This window comes from Hydra vulgaris, chromosome 14, assembly GCF_038396675.1.
Source record: "Hydra vulgaris chromosome 14, alternate assembly HydraT2T_AEP".
Taxonomy (NCBI): Eukaryota; Metazoa; Cnidaria; class Hydrozoa; order Anthoathecata; family Hydridae; genus Hydra; species Hydra vulgaris.
The window spans coordinates 19471917-19491966 of NC_088933.1; the positions used below are offsets into that span (position 1 = coordinate 19471917).

At 26.6% G+C, this 20050-nt stretch overlaps 1 protein-coding gene across 2 annotated transcripts in view; it reads left to right on the plus strand.

Moving 5' to 3' along the window:
- The window catches only part of LOC100201116 (POTE ankyrin domain family member J), a 52219-nt gene that overhangs the window by 23216 nt on the left and 8953 nt on the right, over window positions 1–20050 (plus strand). For both annotated transcript variants that reach the window (XM_065818372.1, XM_065818371.1), the window contains 17 exons: window positions 2196–2468; window positions 2646–2702; window positions 4749–4823; window positions 4967–5026; window positions 5114–5182; window positions 6239–6289; window positions 6386–6427; window positions 10906–11013; window positions 11137–11188; window positions 12209–12257; window positions 12547–12679; window positions 13295–13375; window positions 13482–13632; window positions 13715–13756; window positions 19085–19178; window positions 19452–19500; window positions 19596–19681. In XM_065818372.1, the coding sequence (XP_065674444.1) occupies window positions 2196–2468; window positions 2646–2702; window positions 4749–4823; window positions 4967–5026; window positions 5114–5182; window positions 6239–6289; window positions 6386–6427; window positions 10906–11013; window positions 11137–11188; window positions 12209–12257; window positions 12547–12679; window positions 13295–13375; window positions 13482–13632; window positions 13715–13756; window positions 19085–19178; window positions 19452–19500; window positions 19596–19681 (1472 nt within the window). The remainder of the gene's footprint in view (window positions 1–2195; window positions 2469–2645; window positions 2703–4748; window positions 4824–4966; window positions 5027–5113; window positions 5183–6238; window positions 6290–6385; window positions 6428–10905; window positions 11014–11136; window positions 11189–12208; window positions 12258–12546; window positions 12680–13294; window positions 13376–13481; window positions 13633–13714; window positions 13757–19084; window positions 19179–19451; window positions 19501–19595; window positions 19682–20050) is intronic.

Consider the following 20050-nt stretch of genomic DNA (forward strand, 5'->3'; position numbering starts at 1 on the left):
TTAGAAAAAAAAGATAATTTTATACATTAATATATACATAAAACTATTCAGTAAAATTCAGTGATATAAATCACTGAAAACTTGGAATGAAAAGAATCGTAAAAATATAATGATAAAGTTATAATGAACAGTTAAAATTAATGTTTTGATAAAAAAAAGTGTTGAACTCTTTAAGTACATTAACATAAATACATGGGAGAGAAGCATGTCTTAAAACAAAACAAAAGAATGCCTCTTTTTAACATTAAACTTTTAAATCTTTCAAAAGTTGTAAATAAATAGAGTGGAAATGGCTTTCTCAGTAAATTGTTGATTGACTGCTTATCTAATATGTACTAAATGTTTTTCTAAAACAATTTTTTTATTAAGTTCCTGCAAATATGACTAAAAATATCATAATAAAATTTGAAGTTTTGAAAATTATTTTAACTTTGATTAATATATGTCTTGCAACAAATGTCAAAATGTTGCTTCGTAATATTTAAATTTTTTTCTTGAATTAATAATTTGTTATCATTTAAGGTTTTTTTTTGCTATCGTTTAAGATTTGTGTTTGGAAAGAACTATTTTGTCTAAAATCTTTAACACTCATTTGTCTCATTCATGTCACAGGTTTATTGCAAAGTACAATAGGTTAGGTTAGTTTATTCAGCAACAAAATTATTATAAAAAATGATATATTTTGTTATATGATGTTAATACATTAATTTTATTTAGGCAAAAAAACTTTATATTTTGTAAACTTTGACAAAGCTTCGCTATTCTGATGAGTTTGATTTACATAATTGCTTTATTTATAAATATGATGATTTTTGTAATGGATATTTTAAAATGTCAATTAATTTTAAGTTAACTGTGTTGCAAGGAAGTGCATTCCCTGGTGCACAAGTGCGGTTTGTAAAAAAGTTGAATCTCTCAATACATTTTGTGACTCATTATGGCTTAAGTTATCTCTGTTCTGTTTTTGCTAATTCTTAAGTTAACTTGTTTTGATTCTGTTCTAGGTCATTAATATTGTTTTTGGAGTGAAGGTAACATTGTTGAACATAGATCTACTTTTTCAAGTTTTAGACTTTGAATTGCTTTAACAAATCTAACTTTTTTCTCCTTTCTTCTCGCATAGGTAATCCAAGTGCTACAAGTCTTTTTTCAAAAGTATGGTGTCTCAGAGAGGTTATTACTTTAGTTGCACAATGTTAAATTTACTCCGGTTTGTTGATGTAGACACTAAGGTGCAGTGACCAATCTTGAATTGCTAACTCTAAATGAGGTAAATGTATGCGGTGTACGGAATTCTACAGAATTTTCACCACGTCCTCTGAATGGTTTTTTTAGCATAAGTAATTTTCAGTTTGCTTATGCTGCTGCTGTTACTGTTGTTGACTTTTGATTGAAATTTTAATAGGGTTGCTTTTTTTTGTTTTTTACTTAAACTGGTTTAAGTCTAACATACATTTAAAGATACATTTAAAAGTATTTCTTTATTTTTTCTTTAATTGTTAGTTATAAAACTTGTTTAATAATTAGAATTTTATGCAAATATTTTTAATTGTAATTAAATTTTTAGCTTATTTTTTCAGGGGTTGCTCAAGACCATGGATATTTGACATGTTCCTGATATTATCAAGACCATGGATATTTGACATGTTCCTGATATTATCAAGACCATGGATATTTGACATGTTCCTGATATTATCAAGACCATGGATATTTGACATGTTCCTAATATTATCAAGACCATGGATATTTGACATGTTCCTGATTTTATCAAGACCATGGATATTTGACATGTTCCTGATATTATCAGTAAAAAAATATCAGAGTCTCAAAAGGAGTAAAATTATATAAAAGTTTCAAAAACCATTTAATTTATAAATTTATTAAAAAAAAACTAGTTAAAAAAATAAACTTGTTTGTTAAAAAAAAATAATTCTCCTCTATTCTAAATGCACTTTTTCCTTCCGAAGTTGATTGCTTGTGTGTGACCATTTATTTTAGTTATATATGTAATTTTTATATTTGTAGTTTTTATTTACTTCTGCACTTTTGATTAGATTGATTACAATGATTTTTGTTATTGAGACCCAGACAGGGGATATACATTGACAGATATAATTATAATTTTTAATAAGATTTTTAAAAATGTAAATTTCAAACAAGTTTGTTTAGTTTTATTTATAAATATTTTATTTTAGCAAAGAGAATTTTTGAAAAAACAGCTTAGTGATAAAGATTTTCTTAGTATGTTGTTAACAACAACTGTTGCTGATCAAGAAGACAAAACAACTTTAAACGAAATATCACATAATGGTTTGGAGCAAAATACAAAAGAAGGATTATTATGTTCTGAACTAAAAGAAATGACTGAGAAGAGTTCAGCTACACAGATAACTGATGAACAGAGTGTTGTAAATGAGATATCTGAGGAGCAGATTTCTATGGACCAAATATCAAGTGAACAAATTATGGTTTGAAAATCTTTTACTATTTCTTTTAATTTTTTATTTCTTGAATTATTTGAAAATTCGATGATATTTGATTTTATAACTTTTTGTTGTCATATCTGGGCTGGTTCTTCTTGAGTGCTTTGCAATTATTCTTTTATATATGAAGTTATTTTCTAGTTGGTATTTTTACTTTTTAAGAATGCTGAAACCGGTAATGGAATAGAAGCACACAAAATGATGACAGAATGGAATCCTGTATGTTTTTTCAATTACATGATTTTCATTATTATTACTATGTGAATATTTAGATATAAGACATAATATAAAACATGCAATAATAAGGTCTTTACATGCAAATGATATTGTGGATATATTTTCTTGTCAAAGAGTCAATATTTTATTGGTTCTTTGACAAGAGAATATTGTGATAATCAATGTGACAAATATTTTATTTGACGCCAAATAATTGCTTTGACCTTAGTGTTGATGGTTTAGCGATAATGATCTTAGTATCGATGGCTATTATCCTTTGACTTGCAAGGGCTCCAGTAGTCACATGCTTAACCTAGGCGTATACTTACTTATCAATTCACCTGTTTGTTATGAAATCACTTTAAAATATTTTGACCATTCTTTTATGTGCTTTGTCTTAGCACCTCTTCACTTAACCTTTTTTTATTGTTCTTTAATGTTCTCTTTTTTCTCAAGACTCTTTTTAATGTTCTCTTTCTTTTCAAGACTTTCTTTAATATTCTCTCTTTTCTCAAGACTGTACTCTTTTTAATATTGTTTTTGATCAAATTTAAAAAGCTCTTTCTTTTTATCCTTCAGAAAATATTGCTGTTATTTGTGACTTTATTGATCATCACAGTGAATGGCTCAGACTTTAGTACCACTAACCCTGCCCTCAACTCTCAATTTAGCCTATTCAAGATTTCAATAATTATGAACAGAACTATTTCTAAAAAACTTTTAAAGAATTTTCAAAACCTTTGTGTACTTGGACTCTTGAATCTAATGGCAATACTCTTCCTGACATTCCAGTTAAACGGGTTAACCCATTGTTAGATAACAAATCACTCTGGCTTCCATTGCTAAAGTCATTTCTAAATTAAACTCTTCTACAACTTTTGGTCCTGACAACATTCCTGTCATAGTCTTACAAAAGTGTTTTTAAAAAATCTCTTCAAGTCTCTCTAAACTATTCAATAATTGCTTGAATGAAACTTGTTTTCTTGCCTACTGGAAATATAATACGATGATACTACTACAATGACAATAAAAATGGCATCTGTGGTATTGTTCATTACTTACCTCTCATTGAAACCATATACAAATTGATTGCAAAGTTACTATCTGCTAAGGTTGCTTCTCCTTATCGTGCCATTTTCTTACTCATAATTTTATTCTCTACCTCTGCAAAACTCTTTCTTTTTCCATGTTCAGAATACTGTTATCATATTTGGTCTGGTTCCTCTAATGATGCTCTTTCTCTACTCTATGTCCAAAAGCACATTGTAAATGTAGCTGGACCTGCTCAATCTGCCAAGATTAAGCCATTGTTCCATCATTGTAAAGTTGCATCTCTTTCTCTTTTCTACAAATACTATAATGGTTTCTGCTCAAATGAACTGTCATCTCTAGTTCCATCAACTAAATCTCATGCTTGACTTATCATTCAGCTTACAATAAAAGGATATTTTTATTGTATCTGTTCCTTCATGTTTTTATTCATATAGTTTTTTTCCTCGCACATCAATGATTTGGAACTCTTCCACATCTTTATGTTTTCCAGACTCATAAACCTACAACATTTTGAGTCTTCTGTCAACTGTTTTTTTAGTCTTTAAAACTATTCTTTGTTTCTATTAATTATTCTTTTAATCCCAACTTAATAGTGGTTGCTTGCAAGCTTGTTGGGAGTGAATTAGTTTAGAAAAAAAAAGTTCAAATGTTTATTTATAGATAATATAAATTGGTAATAAATTGTATTGTTTTTTCTTCACTCCTTCATTTTTGAATATTTTTCACTCCACTGTACATTTAAGTATTTTACAACTAACTTTGTTCTGGATTTTACAACTTACTTTGTTCTGGATTTTACAATTTTAAAACTTCTTGTTTGTTTCAGATTTTGAAAGAAGTTTTAAAATTTTTTATTATTAAAAAGTTTATAAAAATTTTTTTTGTTATTAAACTATAATTTTTATTACATTGTATTACATTAAACTACATAAAGTTATATTATTATTATTTATTATTATATTATTTGATTACCATAAATCTTTTTTTTTTTCATAGATTAAACTGTTAAAAGAAATTTTTAGTAAATATACAATGGAAACAAAAAATAAAAAAGAAGAAATATCCTTAAAGGTAATTTTTCCAGATAGTATAGATGTGTGTTTTGTGTATACTATTTTTTTTTTTGCTGCTATATATATATATATATATATATATATATATATATATATATATGTAATAGTTTTATATAAATAATGATTTCTTTATTAATTTAGAAACAAAAAATGCTTAATATGCAAGGATATCTGGAGAAATTGCCAAAGAATCAAACTAAAGTACTTTTATTTTTGTATTTTTTTGAGTTTTGATTTTGGTTTCTGATTAAAATTTTTTGATAACAAGTTTTATATTTTAATTTTTAGGCAAAACCATTTAAGGGATGGAAAAAAAGATTTTTCAAGATTTCTTCTGGACATCTTCTTTATTTTGAGGTGAGACATTTTTTTAAATTATTATTATCCTTGATACATATTTTTAAGGTGTCCAGGATTCCAATTTTTTTTAGAAAAAAAGCATAATTTACTACTAAATACGCCAGGTGAATAAAAAAAAAGCTGTGCAAATGTAAAGTTGAGAAAATGCTGAGTAATTGCTCAGCTTTATGTAAATAAAAATTTGAGCAAAATTGCTCAAATTTTTATTCTTGTAAAGCTGAACAGTTATTCCAAAAATGCTGAGTAAAAGCAATTGCTTTTTTTTTATTCACTCTGCCTAATATCAGTAAAATTAGTAAAAAAATAAAATTATCATAGAAACTCAAATTTTAGAAAAAAAAATCTTATTTAATTGTTAAAATGATAAAAAATGAGCTTTGAGTAGACAAAGTGAAATTGAGTAAGTTGTCATTCATTCAGGGTCAAATTTTAAAAATAATCTAGCAGCAACTAAGACTCAATACTTGTTGGAGGTATAGTCTCCAGTAGAGCAGCAAAAGTTCAAGATCAGCAGTTCACTTTCCAGTAGCTTCATAGACCAACATTTCTTTTGAAATGGTTTTGAATTTGTTGTTTGAATTTGTAACTGTGTTTTAGCCAAATGCTGGATTGCTTCCTTGAGTTCATCTTTAAGTGAAAGTGGATTTTTGTTGAGTTTTTTTAAACCAAACATTTCTTGAATAAATTTTAAGTCATCTGGATTTGTTTAAAAAACCTAGACAACAAGTTTTTTGTAGTCTTTTGAAGTACAGACTTCAAATTTGAAAACTTCATGTTCTTTAATGTTGGATATTCAGGATTGGAAAGATGTCTGTACAAACTTACAAGTTTGCCTCCTCTCTCTGAAAACGTTTTAAAATTGCATTCTTCATAGCAATGTAATTCATCACAAGAAACTTGAAAATTGCTCCTACTGTCATCTTTATGATAGAAAAAACAAGTTTTTTGTTAAAGACAAAATTTTTTTTTTCATTGATTCAATTTTAATCTGAAATTTTTATAAATTTTGTTTGTAGAACAGCAAGCATGAATTTTTGTTTATTTTATTTATAGAATCACAATACAAATGTAGAACTTGGAAGTATTGAATTAAAACAAGCAGAAGTATGATTAACGATGTTTTAGCATATATAATTATTGACAATAATTTTTTAGTTGATTTTTAAGTTTATTATTTATATGTTTTTTCTTTTATTACAGATTGTCATTGAAGCTGAAAAAACTATTAACATTAAGTCTCAGGTTGTTTCTTTGTATGTTTTGTATTATTATGATAATTTTTAAATATATTTTATTTAATAATATTTTTATTTATAAATAATTTCTTCAGTATTATAAAAATTTACAATAAAAAGGTAAATTCAAGTTAAAAACTGAAAGGGGATAATACCTAATGAAAGGCATCTTCCTTATTCCCTAGTTTTTAAATTCGAATTTGAAATAAATTTTTAAATATATTTAAAACGAATTTAAATAATAATTAATTAAAATTAATTAATTATATATATAAATTAGTTAACTAATAAATATATTTGAAATCTAGTATTGAAAAAAAAAGTAGTTTCTTTGAATTATGTTCATTTTTTCTAGAATACAATAAAAGATTTTTTTCTAAACTTTTAATTGTTCCAAAGATTAATATTGGCTCATGAAATTTGTCCTATTTAGTAAAAATATTTGTGCATGGTGTTTCAACCAATAAGCATGTGTTTGGGGAATGTCTGTCAGGCGTCTTATGAATGTCTGAACGTCCATTGAATTTGCAATTTTTTCCTTACTTTGAGAATTGTTTAAGGCTTTTACTTGCACATATTTTTTTTAGGTGTTTTTGAAAAGCACTTAAATTGATTTTTTTAAAGGATTTCGTTGGTTATATCGAAAATAATGTCATTTGTAATTTGTAATTTGATGATAAAGTGTAATGACAAAGAGTATTAATGAAGCTGAGTAGTTAAATTTGTTTAATTTTTTGTTTCATAGTAAATAATTATAAAATAAAAATTTAAAAAAGATATCAAAGCAAAAATGAGTTTCAACTGCCTAGATTAAAAAGATTGTATTATTGTGTTATAGTTCCTACCAAAAACAATGGAATGAAAAACCCTAATTGAAAACAAATTAAAAACTTATATTTCACACCACAATTTGTTATGTGCATGCTACTGTTTCATTGCTTTTTTTGGGGTGTTGGCTGCAAACAGACAAACAGATATCAGTACCCAAGAGATAAATTTCAAGTTGATAAAATAATTAAAATGTAAAATTCATCACTTTGCCTCCACTCTTGCTAATTATTATGAAAAAATTGTGAAATGAAATAAAAAAATGTTGGTATAATCAGTAAAATCTAGTGCTTCTAAAACTACAGGGTGTGGAAAAAGTTCCCATACAAAACTATAATTTAAAAAAATTATCTGTATGATGTTTTCTTTCAATATATAATGTGTTTTTAGTATTCTTTTGTATTCCTTTGTATTCTTTTAGTATTTTTTGGTATTATTTTGTTTTAAATTAAAAGTGTTATTTGTTTCTCGTCTTGTACAGGAGCTTTTTCAGTTTTTGCTGTTTAAATTTTTGTACGGCAACTTTTCCCCACCCTGTATATAAACCAACATATTATAAACCAATTAAAAGCTTTTTGTGTTTACTATTATGTTTGATTATTTAATAATTTTAGTTTAATTGATTTAAACATTTTTTAATAAGTTCAAAAATTAGCGACTGAAGCATAAATAAGTTCAAAAAGGACTGATATCAATAAATTGGCATTTTTTTCCCCAAAAAGTTGCTAATTAACTGATATTATAGGCAAATACTTTGTGTAAATAATTTAAAAGCTTCATTTATAAATGATTGAGGTCATGGGATTTAAAAGATGTATAACATGTCCAGTAAAAAAGTTGGCAAGTTTAAATGAATGTATGTTTTGTAATACAGCACAGCTTTATGGGACCAACAAGTCTGCTGATGGATAAATTATAAAGAGATATGAACTTACTGGATCCAAAAGATTTAAAAATAATCAGGAAAACCACGCAAAACAACATATCTTCAGGATAAAAGCTTGTGATACTAAACCAAGAAAAACCCTGTTTGACAGCTGCTGATTCAATGTATTTGTGTAATATTTCTATTATTAAACGTTGTTTGTGTCACGTAAATGTTTGAAAGATGTCAAGTTAAAAAGTCATAAATTTCCTTTAAAAAATTAAATACCCGAGAATTCTAAAGTGGAGTAGTTATTAATGCTCAAGGTTTCTTTTTAGTGATAAAAACAAGTTTATGCAGTTCAGATCAGATAGAATCAAGTTTAGTTGACGTCCAGTAGATACAAGATCCTAATACACAACTTCTTACCATAAAACATGGAGGAGGTAATGTAATGGTTTTGGAATGTTTTAGTTGGGGCAGTGTTGATCCACTCTATATATATATACTGGAATAATTAAAAAATTTAAAAGATATGTAAGTACATTATGTAAAGATAAAACTCCTCATGGATGAATATGATATCAGGCGGGTGGATATGCTATCAGGTGAATGGATATGATATCAGGATAACTATCCCAAATACACAGACAAATTAATTCAAGAATACTTCAAAAAGAGTAAAGTTTGTGTTTTGTTTTTATGGCAATCAACTGACTTAGTTTAGATTAGATGCCATTAAACATTTATGGAAACATGTTGGTTATTGAACTTATGTCCCATTTATGTTTGTATTAATTTAGTTGACTTGCAGGTGCCTTGTAGGTGCAAAGCGTTCTCGATTGTAAAGATAGTCCTACACAATAGAAATGCGATTTTGTATTTCTAATAAACTTTGATCAAATATCATTGAAAAATTCCTATATTTTTAAATATAAACGCTTTGTCTGCAAGTTTTTTAACTTATCAAAAATCATTATTTTTTAATCAATTAAAATACATTGATTAATTAATCAATATTCGTTCATAACATAATAATAAAATTTTAATTGGTACATAATATGTTGGGAAATATATGTATGTAAATAAAGTACTTACGCAAATATTTGTAAAATTCTGTTTTTTTAACCTCTTTGCAAATTTTTGGACACAACTGTTTATAGATGTAAATAAAGTCTTGTTGATGCTTTCTGTCTTGTTGTTGTTCTGTCCAAAGTTTAAAAGGGTTTTCATGGTTGAAAACTCTGTAGGTCAGATAATGAATTATACTATCAGGGAAACTTCTATTTGTTAAAGCCCTTTACAAAGTTTGCAGTCCAAAGAAATTCTTAGTTAAAGGGTATGATTATAATGTCATAAGGAAATTTGTTAATGCAAGTATGTAAATTCAAAATGGTGATATGGCTTATCAGACTAAATTCTGATTTGTAACATAGGCAATTGTCATTCTTTGCAAATTCTCTTTGATCACATGATAATGTCAAAATAATTTCCTATTGGTAAAAAATAGAACTAAATGAATGAAAGGAAAAAAATGAAAAAGTTACTAAAGTTCAACTAGGACCAACAATTTATACAACAAATTATTTTTTTACCAGAACACATGTATTCAAAAAAACACTTTTCGATCTGGGTAAAATTTATAGTAGACAGAGCAAGACTTTCTTATATCAATAAAATAAAAGCTTTAATATTTTTTGTTAATCAATAACTTTTATAGTTTAATAAATAATTGGTATAATCTGGAGTAGTATTTATTGATTCTTTCAATGCTTTTAAAAAAAATTTTAACCAAACTTCTATTTTATGCTGTAAACAAAATGTAATAGACTGATTTAACTGGCAAACACAATGAAATGGGTTGTCAAACATTTCTTTGTACACTGTAGCTTCTTGATGTGTATCACTAGGAATGATTCATAGACCACTTTTAATTTTTGACATTCTTTAATACTATTAATGTTTATATATTAATATTTAAACATTTAAATCAAGATTGTTTACAAATAAAACACATAATTTATATAATTGCATTGTAATTTTTAAATAAGTTTACTTACATGAATAATACACTACTGTCGGAAAAATCATGGACACTACAAAAAATTATGTTTCTCATCACTTCGTGCCAAAAAAAACTTAACCAATACAATCACGTTATGTGTTCTTGCATTGTTTATGTATACTGTTACCTTGGTTTTAAAAAAATTTGTGCGAAAATTTTTTGCTGTGGTATAAAATATTTTTTTAATGTTATCTATAGTAAAGTTTGTGTAAAAATCCTAACTGGGATTAGCGGCTATGTGTGATATTTTACAATGCATATTATAGAAATTTTTCTGTTCTTTCTTTGTAATAAGTGAAATAAATTGTCCGTATATGCTGTTTAGTTTTGTTGAGTATTCTTATGGTTTTTTATTGTTATTGTTGTTGTTTAACATTACCGAGCAAGGCCGCTGCGCGGAGAAACTAAGTTGAATAGTCTCCGCTGCGCGGAGAAACTAAGTCTCAATGAATACTTTATGTTTTTTATGAATCTACTTTGTTAAATAGATAAAAAAAAAATTTATTTTTTTATTTTTGTTTTATATGCCAGTATAATACCGGTATTACCTTTCATTTACATTGTATTTATTTTTAATTGCATCTACTTTTAACTTGTAACTATTTTAATATTTCATATATTTCTATATGATGTTTTAATATTTCATATATTTCTATATGATGTTAACATCATATATTTCTATATGATGTTGTTTATATTTTGTTGGTATGGTTGCCTTTTTTTCTAGATAAATGGAGAATCGCTGTCTTTACGATGCAGTACACAAGTAGAGACAAATGATTGGTTTAAAATATTGAAACTGGCTCAGTGCATTGATGAAGAGGAAAAAAAAAAGGTTTAATATTTTTGTATGAACCAATTAGTTTACTAGTATTTATATAAATACTAAGTAAACTTAGAATAAAATCTTTTTATTTTAAGATATTTTTAACAAATATTAAATACTATTTTGTTTCAGGATATTGTTATCATAGATATTGGTTCATTAGTTATTAAAGGAGGTCAAATAGGTTAGTAAAAATAAAATCAAAAAGATTCAAATAACCATACATACAAAATATACTACCCACTTTAAGTACTTAATAACATAAACTACATACACTTAATCATATGAACAACATGCACTTAACCTTTAAGTACACAGCATGCACTTAATCACATCAACAACATGGACTTAATTACCTGAACAAAATGCACATAATCACGCAAATAACATGCACTTAATAACATAAACAATGTGTACTTAATTACATAAACAATCTATACTTAATCACATGAACAACATGCACTACCTAAACTTTTGTGTACAATACAGTATACTTAACTTTCTAAAATTAACTGTAGTCATTAGGTAATAAGAATTATGTTTTAACGTAGTTCTAATCATAGAATTATTATTGCACTATCTAATCATAGGTAGTAGTCATAGTTAATATTCAGCACACATTACTTAGTTATTGCAAGCAATTCAATTGAATTTACCAATTTTGCTCAGAAACTAATCATCATGTTAGTTAACCTTTTCCTTGAGTATTGACAGAATGCTGAAATTCGTTTCAAGCAAAATATATATACTAATGTAATCGCTCTCATATAGTCGATAAACATTGATAAGATAGCCCTTTGTCTATGCAAACGGCAAGAACTTTGAAGCAATTCTGATTACTCAAACGAAAAAAAGTACTACATGTTTACATAAGTTTAAATATGCTATATCTAAACTTAAGTAAATTTACAATTACCTTACGCAAAATGCAACATTAAATATTACATAAACCACAGCATGCTACATATAAGTTTATGTACAAAATATGCTAAACTTAAAGTTAATTAGAGAATATTGTGTACATAACATGTACACAATATTCTTTAACTAACTTTATTTACACAACTTAATGCACTAGACATTGTTAACTTAACTTTCTGGGATTAATCTGAAGTATAGAAGCATCTAAAGTTATTTATATGTGTGAAGCATTTTACACAAAATATTTTATCTACTCATAATATTTAACTGTATTAATTTTTAGATTCTCCTGAAATTTGTTTTCCAGCAGTTGTTGCTTTGAAAGATTTTAAGTAAGAATTTAAGTAAGATTTTTAGATGATCTATTAGTTTCTTTATATTATACTCCATTTTTATATATTTATAATATATTTCTTGTAAAATATTTTTACTATATTATTATTATCTTACTGTGTTACATATTTTATATAAAACACACACACATATATAAATATGAATATATTATATATATATATATATATATATATATATATATATATATATATATATATATATATATATATATATATATATATATATATATATATATATATATAATTTTTTTTTAATTTTCATTATTAGAGGAAAGTATGATGATTTGTCAAATGTTTTACAACCTGAAAACTGCATTATTGGATTAGAAGCATTTCTTCCTAATAACAGAGCTAATTCTAAATTGATTTATCCATTAAAGTCAGATTTAACTATTGACCAGGTCAGGGTGGTTTTGTTTTGTTTTTTTGCAATTTTTTCAAAAAGTAATGTTTTTAGATATATTTTCTGTATCATTTAAAATTAAAACTAGATAAACTTTTAAAAAATTCTTTTATTTAGTATCTAGTAACTGAGAGTTGCTAGAAAATATTTTAAATTAGCCAGAGGAAAGCCAGAGTCCAAATAAATGCTGTTATGGCAATATGTTTAAAAGCTCTGTCAATGATAATTGGAATTTCATTGATTGAATTATATTTTTATGTTTGGTTCCTTATGAAAACCTTTTCACATAAATTTAAGTGGATAAACAAATGGATAAACGCTTCTGCTTACCAATATAAATATTTTTATTGTTTATTAATATAAATATTTTTTTATTGTTTTATTATTAAAATATTTCACTTGGTAATATTTTCTTTGCTTATTTGTATAAATAACCTTTTTGTTTATTAGTATCAATGTTTTCTCTTTTTAATAGTATAAATATTTCTTCTTTTAGTATAAGTATTTCCTTTGTTTGTTTGTATAAAATTGTTCTTTGTGTAGCAATGTAATTATTTTATTTGAATATTTTATTTTTTTAGCTTTCTTTCAATAGATTGTTTTTGTCTTCTAGTTTTCAATCAAAGTACGCTTCATTCCATTGATAATTGAAAAAGTGTTTCAGCTACTGCAAACTAGTCCAAGAAATAAAACAGTGATTATTAAACATTAATTATTAAAAACAATTATTAGAAAATTAGAAGTTTATTAGAAACAGTTATTAGAAAAGTGCATTTTAAACAAACTTATTTTTTGTTTAGATTATAATAGTCTGTCCAAGGTACTTGACTGTTTCTGACAAAGAGTATATTGCGGAGTTTTTGTTTTCACAACTTGAAGTTGGATCTGTATGCATGCAAGAGCAAGCTCTTTTATCATTGTACTCATATTCAGCTACAACTGGAATTATTGGTGACTTTTTTTTTAATTTTTTGTTAATAATTAAAAAATTTTGAGAAACATTTTTATTTTAACTATTGTCATTGTTGTTTAGTTGATATAGGTGATCATCTAGATATACTACCTGTTGTAGAAGGTATTTTTTTTTTTTTTTTTTAATAGGTAATATTCTTAGAAAATGTGCATTCTACTGTTTAAGAATCACTTGTTGCTTATCTAATATTCTTTTTGATTTTTTTGCATTATAGGCTTTTTGAATTTTTCAATAATAATTAAAATTTATATAAAATATCAAATTAAAAAAACTTTTTTTTGCCACCAGTATTTATATTTATGAGCTAGTATTTATAATTTTTAAATCTTTAGCTTCTTATATCTCATTCAACTTATTAAAGCTGTTAGAATCAAAAGCAATCTATAATCACCTGTTTGACCAACCTAAACTCCATCTCGCATGATTTGTCAGTAACTTTAACTGTTCCTTCATGCTTAAAAAATGTTTTTTTCATCTAGTTTTTTCCTTGATCATTGGTGATTCATACCTTATTCACACCGAAAATATAACAAGTTTTAACAGTAATATTTTAAACACGTTTTACATATTTTTATTCACATCAAATTTAGAACTGGTTTTAATTCCATGCAGGAAGCGCAAAAGCTATTTAAATAAGACAACCTCGCAATGTTATTTTAATAAGACAACCTCGCGATGTTATTTTAATAAGACAACCTCGCAATGTTATTTTAATAAGACAACCTCGCAATGTTATTTTAATAAGACAACCTCGCAATGTTATTTTAATAAGACAACCTCGCAATGTTATTTTAATAAGACATGATTAAGACACAGTTTGTTTAAGTTCAGGTTTGATGTGAATGGGGTATTTCTCTTTTGTCTTCATGTTTTCTTGTTAAGTCTTCTATCAACTGTTTTCTTTTAATTTTACTTTGCTTTCTGTTAATTCACAACTGAAATAGTAGTTTCTTGCTGACTTGTTGTAAGTAAAAATGTGTACAAATAAAACTATAATTAATTCTGGTTTATACTTATTTGCTGTTTTATTATGTTTTGTAGCATTAAAAATGTGCAATATGTATTGCAATGTGTAAATAAATGTGGTAAAAGTTTGCTGCACGTTCATACATTCTTTAATAATATTTTTTGCCAAAATTTAGAGTCTTACTTGTATCATAATACACCACATTGCATCACAATGCAGGAAAGTCTTCAAATTTTTGCTAGGAAAGTGACTAAAGTAATAAATTAAATGATATAATAGAAAAGTATGAGGTCAGAAAAGAAAGAATAGGAGTAGAAAGGTATAAAGGCACATTTCTATATTTTTAATGCTACAAAACATAACAAAACAGCAAATAAACATAAAATAAAATGTGGAATTTTGCTTTATCTCAATAAGGTTTCCTATTATCAAAATAAATTTTAGATAAAAGATCTGTTCCATTAATTGTGGTTTTTGTTGTTCTCCAAGAAAGAAAAATTTTTTTATCAATTTTTTAAAGAATTGTCTAACTTTTTTCAAACATTTTTCATTTTTTAACTTAATATTTTATTAGTAAAATGAATATGTGAATATTTAATGTCTTTGAATTGACTTTAAAGAGTTTTTTAAGCCCTTTAAACATTATTTCATATAAAAATAAACAAAATAACTTAATCTATACATTAAAAAAATTTTATTGAAAAAATTATTAGGGGGTAATTTTTTCAAACTCAAAGATGACGATATACATTTTTTTGTTTTGTTTTGTTTAATATTATATATATATATATATATATATATATATATATATATATATATATATATATATATATATATATATATATATATATATATATATATATATATATATATATATATATATATATATATTTACATATATATATTTATATATATATAAATATATATATATATATATATAAATATATATATATATATATATATATTTACATATATATATATATATATATATATATATATATATATATATATATATATAGAACCCTTAGATGTTGTCCGAAAGTTTTTTCCATATTTTGTTGACAAAAAGTAAAAATTAAAATGCAAGACCGGAATTTTTTTTTTTTAATAATGATAGATTGCCTGCCCCAACCAAACCCTCAGTCGATGTAGCAGCACTCCCTTGCGGGTCAGGCTATTTGTCAGTCGATGTAGCAGCACTCCCTTGCGAGTCAGGCTATTTGTCAGTCGATGTAGCAGCACTCCCTTGCGAGTCAGGCTATTTGTCAGTCGATGTAGCAGCACTCCCTTGCGAGTCAGGCTATAAGATAGTCGATGTAGCAACACTCCGCGCATGATTTACAGTAAAAAAAATTAAAATAAAAACATTTTATTAAAAAAATAAAAATAAAAACATTTTATTAAAAAAAAATAAAATAAAAACATTGTTTATATTGTTAAAAACATTCAAAATGTTTTAAAAACATTCAGAATGTTTTTAAAAACATTCTGGTCAATTAAATTAGCGTTTTTGTGGTTTTTTTTAAAAACGATTAATTTGTAATTAAATTAATGGTTTTTACTTTCGTCCAACACGGAAATGTTGGACGAAAGTTAAAAGTAATTAAAAGTGACGTATATGTTGGCGTAAGAATCACTTTTTTCCTTCCGCTCTTCCCAAAGCCAACAAACTATAGATCTATATATATATATATATATATATATATATATATATATATATATATTTACATATATATATATAAATATATATATATATATATATGTATATATATATATGTATATATTTATACATATATATATATACATATATATATATATATATTTAAGGGTGATTACTTTTTGATTTTTTCTCTCAAACACTATTTCCTGTAGCGCAAATGTATGAACTTTTGCCTATTAATGGCTAAAATGACGTTTATTCCATTAAAATAGTGAAAAAGGTCATGCACAAACCACTTTGAAATGCTATTTATGTAGGCATTTTATCATTTTATGTAGTTGTATTAACAATATATATATATATGTGTGTGTATATATATATATATATTTTTTTTTTGTATATATTTGTATATATATATATATATATATATATATATTATATACTGTATATATATACATTATATACTGTATATATATATATATATATACTGTATATAACATAAGTCATGAAACCGACTTGTGCAATAATTTATGTAACAGAGAAATGTATAGAATTTTCCAGAACATTGTATAACGCTGTGCGCGGTCAGCCAGGACAGTGACGCCACGGTGACAAAATTGTTCAGGATGCTTCTTCTTTCTGAAAACTTAATAACAGTTTCTTTAATTTGTTACATAATTAATATTGACGTTAAGGCCTTTCCTATTTCAGTTGCTGAGTAGAAAACAACATGTCATGCAAGAAGAGCTCTTCTAACATGGAGAAGAACAAGGAAACCTGGACAAAGAACTTAGTCTAGTTTCAACCCCCATCAAGAGGAGGCAACGTGGCAATTTATGAAGCACCCGTGAGCAAACAGAGTTGCATGCCCCTGAAAAACCATGTCATTGGACGCTTCAAATTTATTGAATCCACTGCCAAAGAACAGAAAGAGAGGATTGGTTTAATTGCTGTAGAGCGTAAAGACCTATGGACCAAAACTTTGAATTTCCCGCATGTATCTGATCAAGCCATTTGTGCAAAACTAGCAAAACTTCTGAAAGACTACGAGCGCTGCAGAAAAAAATAAAACTTTGATTCATTGAATGAACTGTTTGACATGACCAAGATGAAAGGTGAATGGTTGTGCAAAGAGGATGAGAACCTCTAAAAGTTTTAGCAAATTGAGAGCAAAGGTCACGTTGGTTATTCAAAAGAAAGCATAACCCAACAGGCATTACAAGAGGTCTTGTTACATACTCAAAGGTGTTGTCCCACAGAGCAGCAGTGGTGTGCTGCCATCTTTCTGGTGAGGGCATTGAAATCCCAACCCCATGTCAATCAGCAATCCACAAGGCTATCTACACGAGAGCTGCTCAGGTGAAGAAACATTTGGTGAGCACGCTTCATCTGGAGAAGTGGAGCATACACTTTGACGGCAAATACATTGAGGGTTTTGAATATCAGGTCGTGGTCCTCAAGAATGAATCTAAAGAAATTAAGTTGACTGCGCTAAAATTGACAGCTCAAACAATCGCAGAAGGACTCCAGGATGTGTTAGAGGAGTTCAACCTGTAGGGATCAGTTGTGATGATTGTTGCCAACACAAGAAACATGAATACCGGCAAGAAGACAGGTGTTGTTGTTTGGCTGTAGTAAATGATCAAAGAGAAAGGTCACCCCAAACCCATGTTCATCAGTTGCCAGCACCATGTGCTAGACCGCGTTTTTCCTGTTATCATGGATGATGAGCTCCATTGGTCGACTAAATTACCAAACATCGAGTATTTCTTTGTGCAGGGTTTGATGAGCAATTGCGGTAAATCGAAAGCAGCCTTCAGCAACAGTAAAACTGAGATTAAGGAAACAGGGGGCTGGAGAGGTGACATCATGTTTCTCTACCACCTCACTTATGTCTTCTGCCACTTAACTGAGAGGAATAAGATCCCCTTCATGAATTTCAAACAGATCCCAAACATCAGCAATGCACGCTGGAACTCTCGTGCCATTCTAGCTCTTCTTGCGTTTATTCTGATGCCAGAAACCCGGATCAGGTTGCGTAAAATCTGTTCATTCATTTCTTACTCATGGACTGACCATTGGTTCAGCAGTCAATTGTTCTGCATTTATTGCATAAGATTTTGAAGAACTATCTGAAGCTTTGAATGACTACCCAAAAGCTCTCAATTGCTTGAAAACCCACTGGAAAATAGATGACTCTCCACAACTAGGACAATCTCCCACTGAGATTCATCTTCTCTAATGACATTATCGTGAATATTTGACTTCCTTGTGCGTTTGATGATCCTATATAATGTTGTATGCATGTGACTCTACAGCTTGTGTTCAATTTTGTATCTGCTTACAGTGACTTCAAAAATTTGGCCAAAAAGCTAGTAAATAAAATTCTTAAAATCATTTTGTGCGTGAGGTTTTTTTTATCAAATCGCCTTGAATGTAATATTTTATTTAATCTTAAATGAAAGCTCATCAAATTATGATACAGGGAAACGAGGGTGATGACTTTTGTATAAAAGTTATCACCCTAATATATATATATATATATATATATATTTTTTTATATATATATATATATATATATATATATATATATATATATATATATATATTGTTTTATTCCTAAATTTTAAGGAAATAATGAAATATTTTTTTCAGTAATTTTAACTTGCTGTTTTAATCAAATATTTTAATCAGTTTTAAGGACATTGTTTTTATTTTTATTTCTTTCTAAATTTGTCAGAACATGTAAATCAAAATATTGTTTACAAGAGTATAAATATTTTTTCTTTGGCCTATATTCCAGGTACAATCATTCAGAAAGGTGTCACAAGTTTGTCTTCTATTGGACAACAAATAACAGCAAGTTTAAAGAAACTTTTATCAGGAGAAGGTTACAGGTGATAAAATTGAATTTTTTTTTTTTTTTTAACATCTTCGCTTCCAACAAGGCTGCAAGCAACCAATAATTAGAGTTGGAAGTTACTGGAAGAGAAAAGCAATGATTGACAGACAACTTAAACGATTGCAAAGTATATGAATTAGGAAAGCAAGATGAAGGAAGCAAATTCCAAAGAACTGATATTTGAGGAAAAAAACTACAGGAATTTAAAAAGTATAATAAGAGGTAAAAAGGAGATTTAAAAAATAAGCTTGTATATATTTATTTTTAGGTTTTGTTCTGATATAGAGAATTATGTTGTACAATACATCAAAGAGCAAGTATAATTTTTTCATCAAAATATTAAAAAAAAAAATTTTTTCATTTCATATCAAAGTTTTCAAATTCCAATTTTTTTTTGTTTTTTTTGTTTTAGATTGCAGAAGTGCTTTTAATACCAAATGATAAAATTGATACAGTGCTAGTAGATATTTCCAAATTTAACCTTCCATACAACTTCAAGTAAGTTGCATTTTTATCATTACTGACATGACCAAGTTAAAAACTTCTTCAGTCATCTTTCAGGCAAGATTTAAAGCTTTTTTTTTGTTTTAATTCATTTTAAATTAAATGGTAAGAATCTTTTTCTTCACTCAAGTTGCTTTACTAAAACAACTCTATGAAATGCTTACTTTTCAACTTATCCTAATTTTCCAAGAATTGATCTGTTGTATATAAATAAGTATATACAAAAGAAAGTTAAGCCATTCCAATTTACATATATGCTATATCTTTTTGTTGCATACTTTTTCTTATTAATGATAACAAGTTTTTTATTTTATTTTTGTTAACTACAAAAAAGACAACAACTAGAGATTTTCCAAAAGTCAA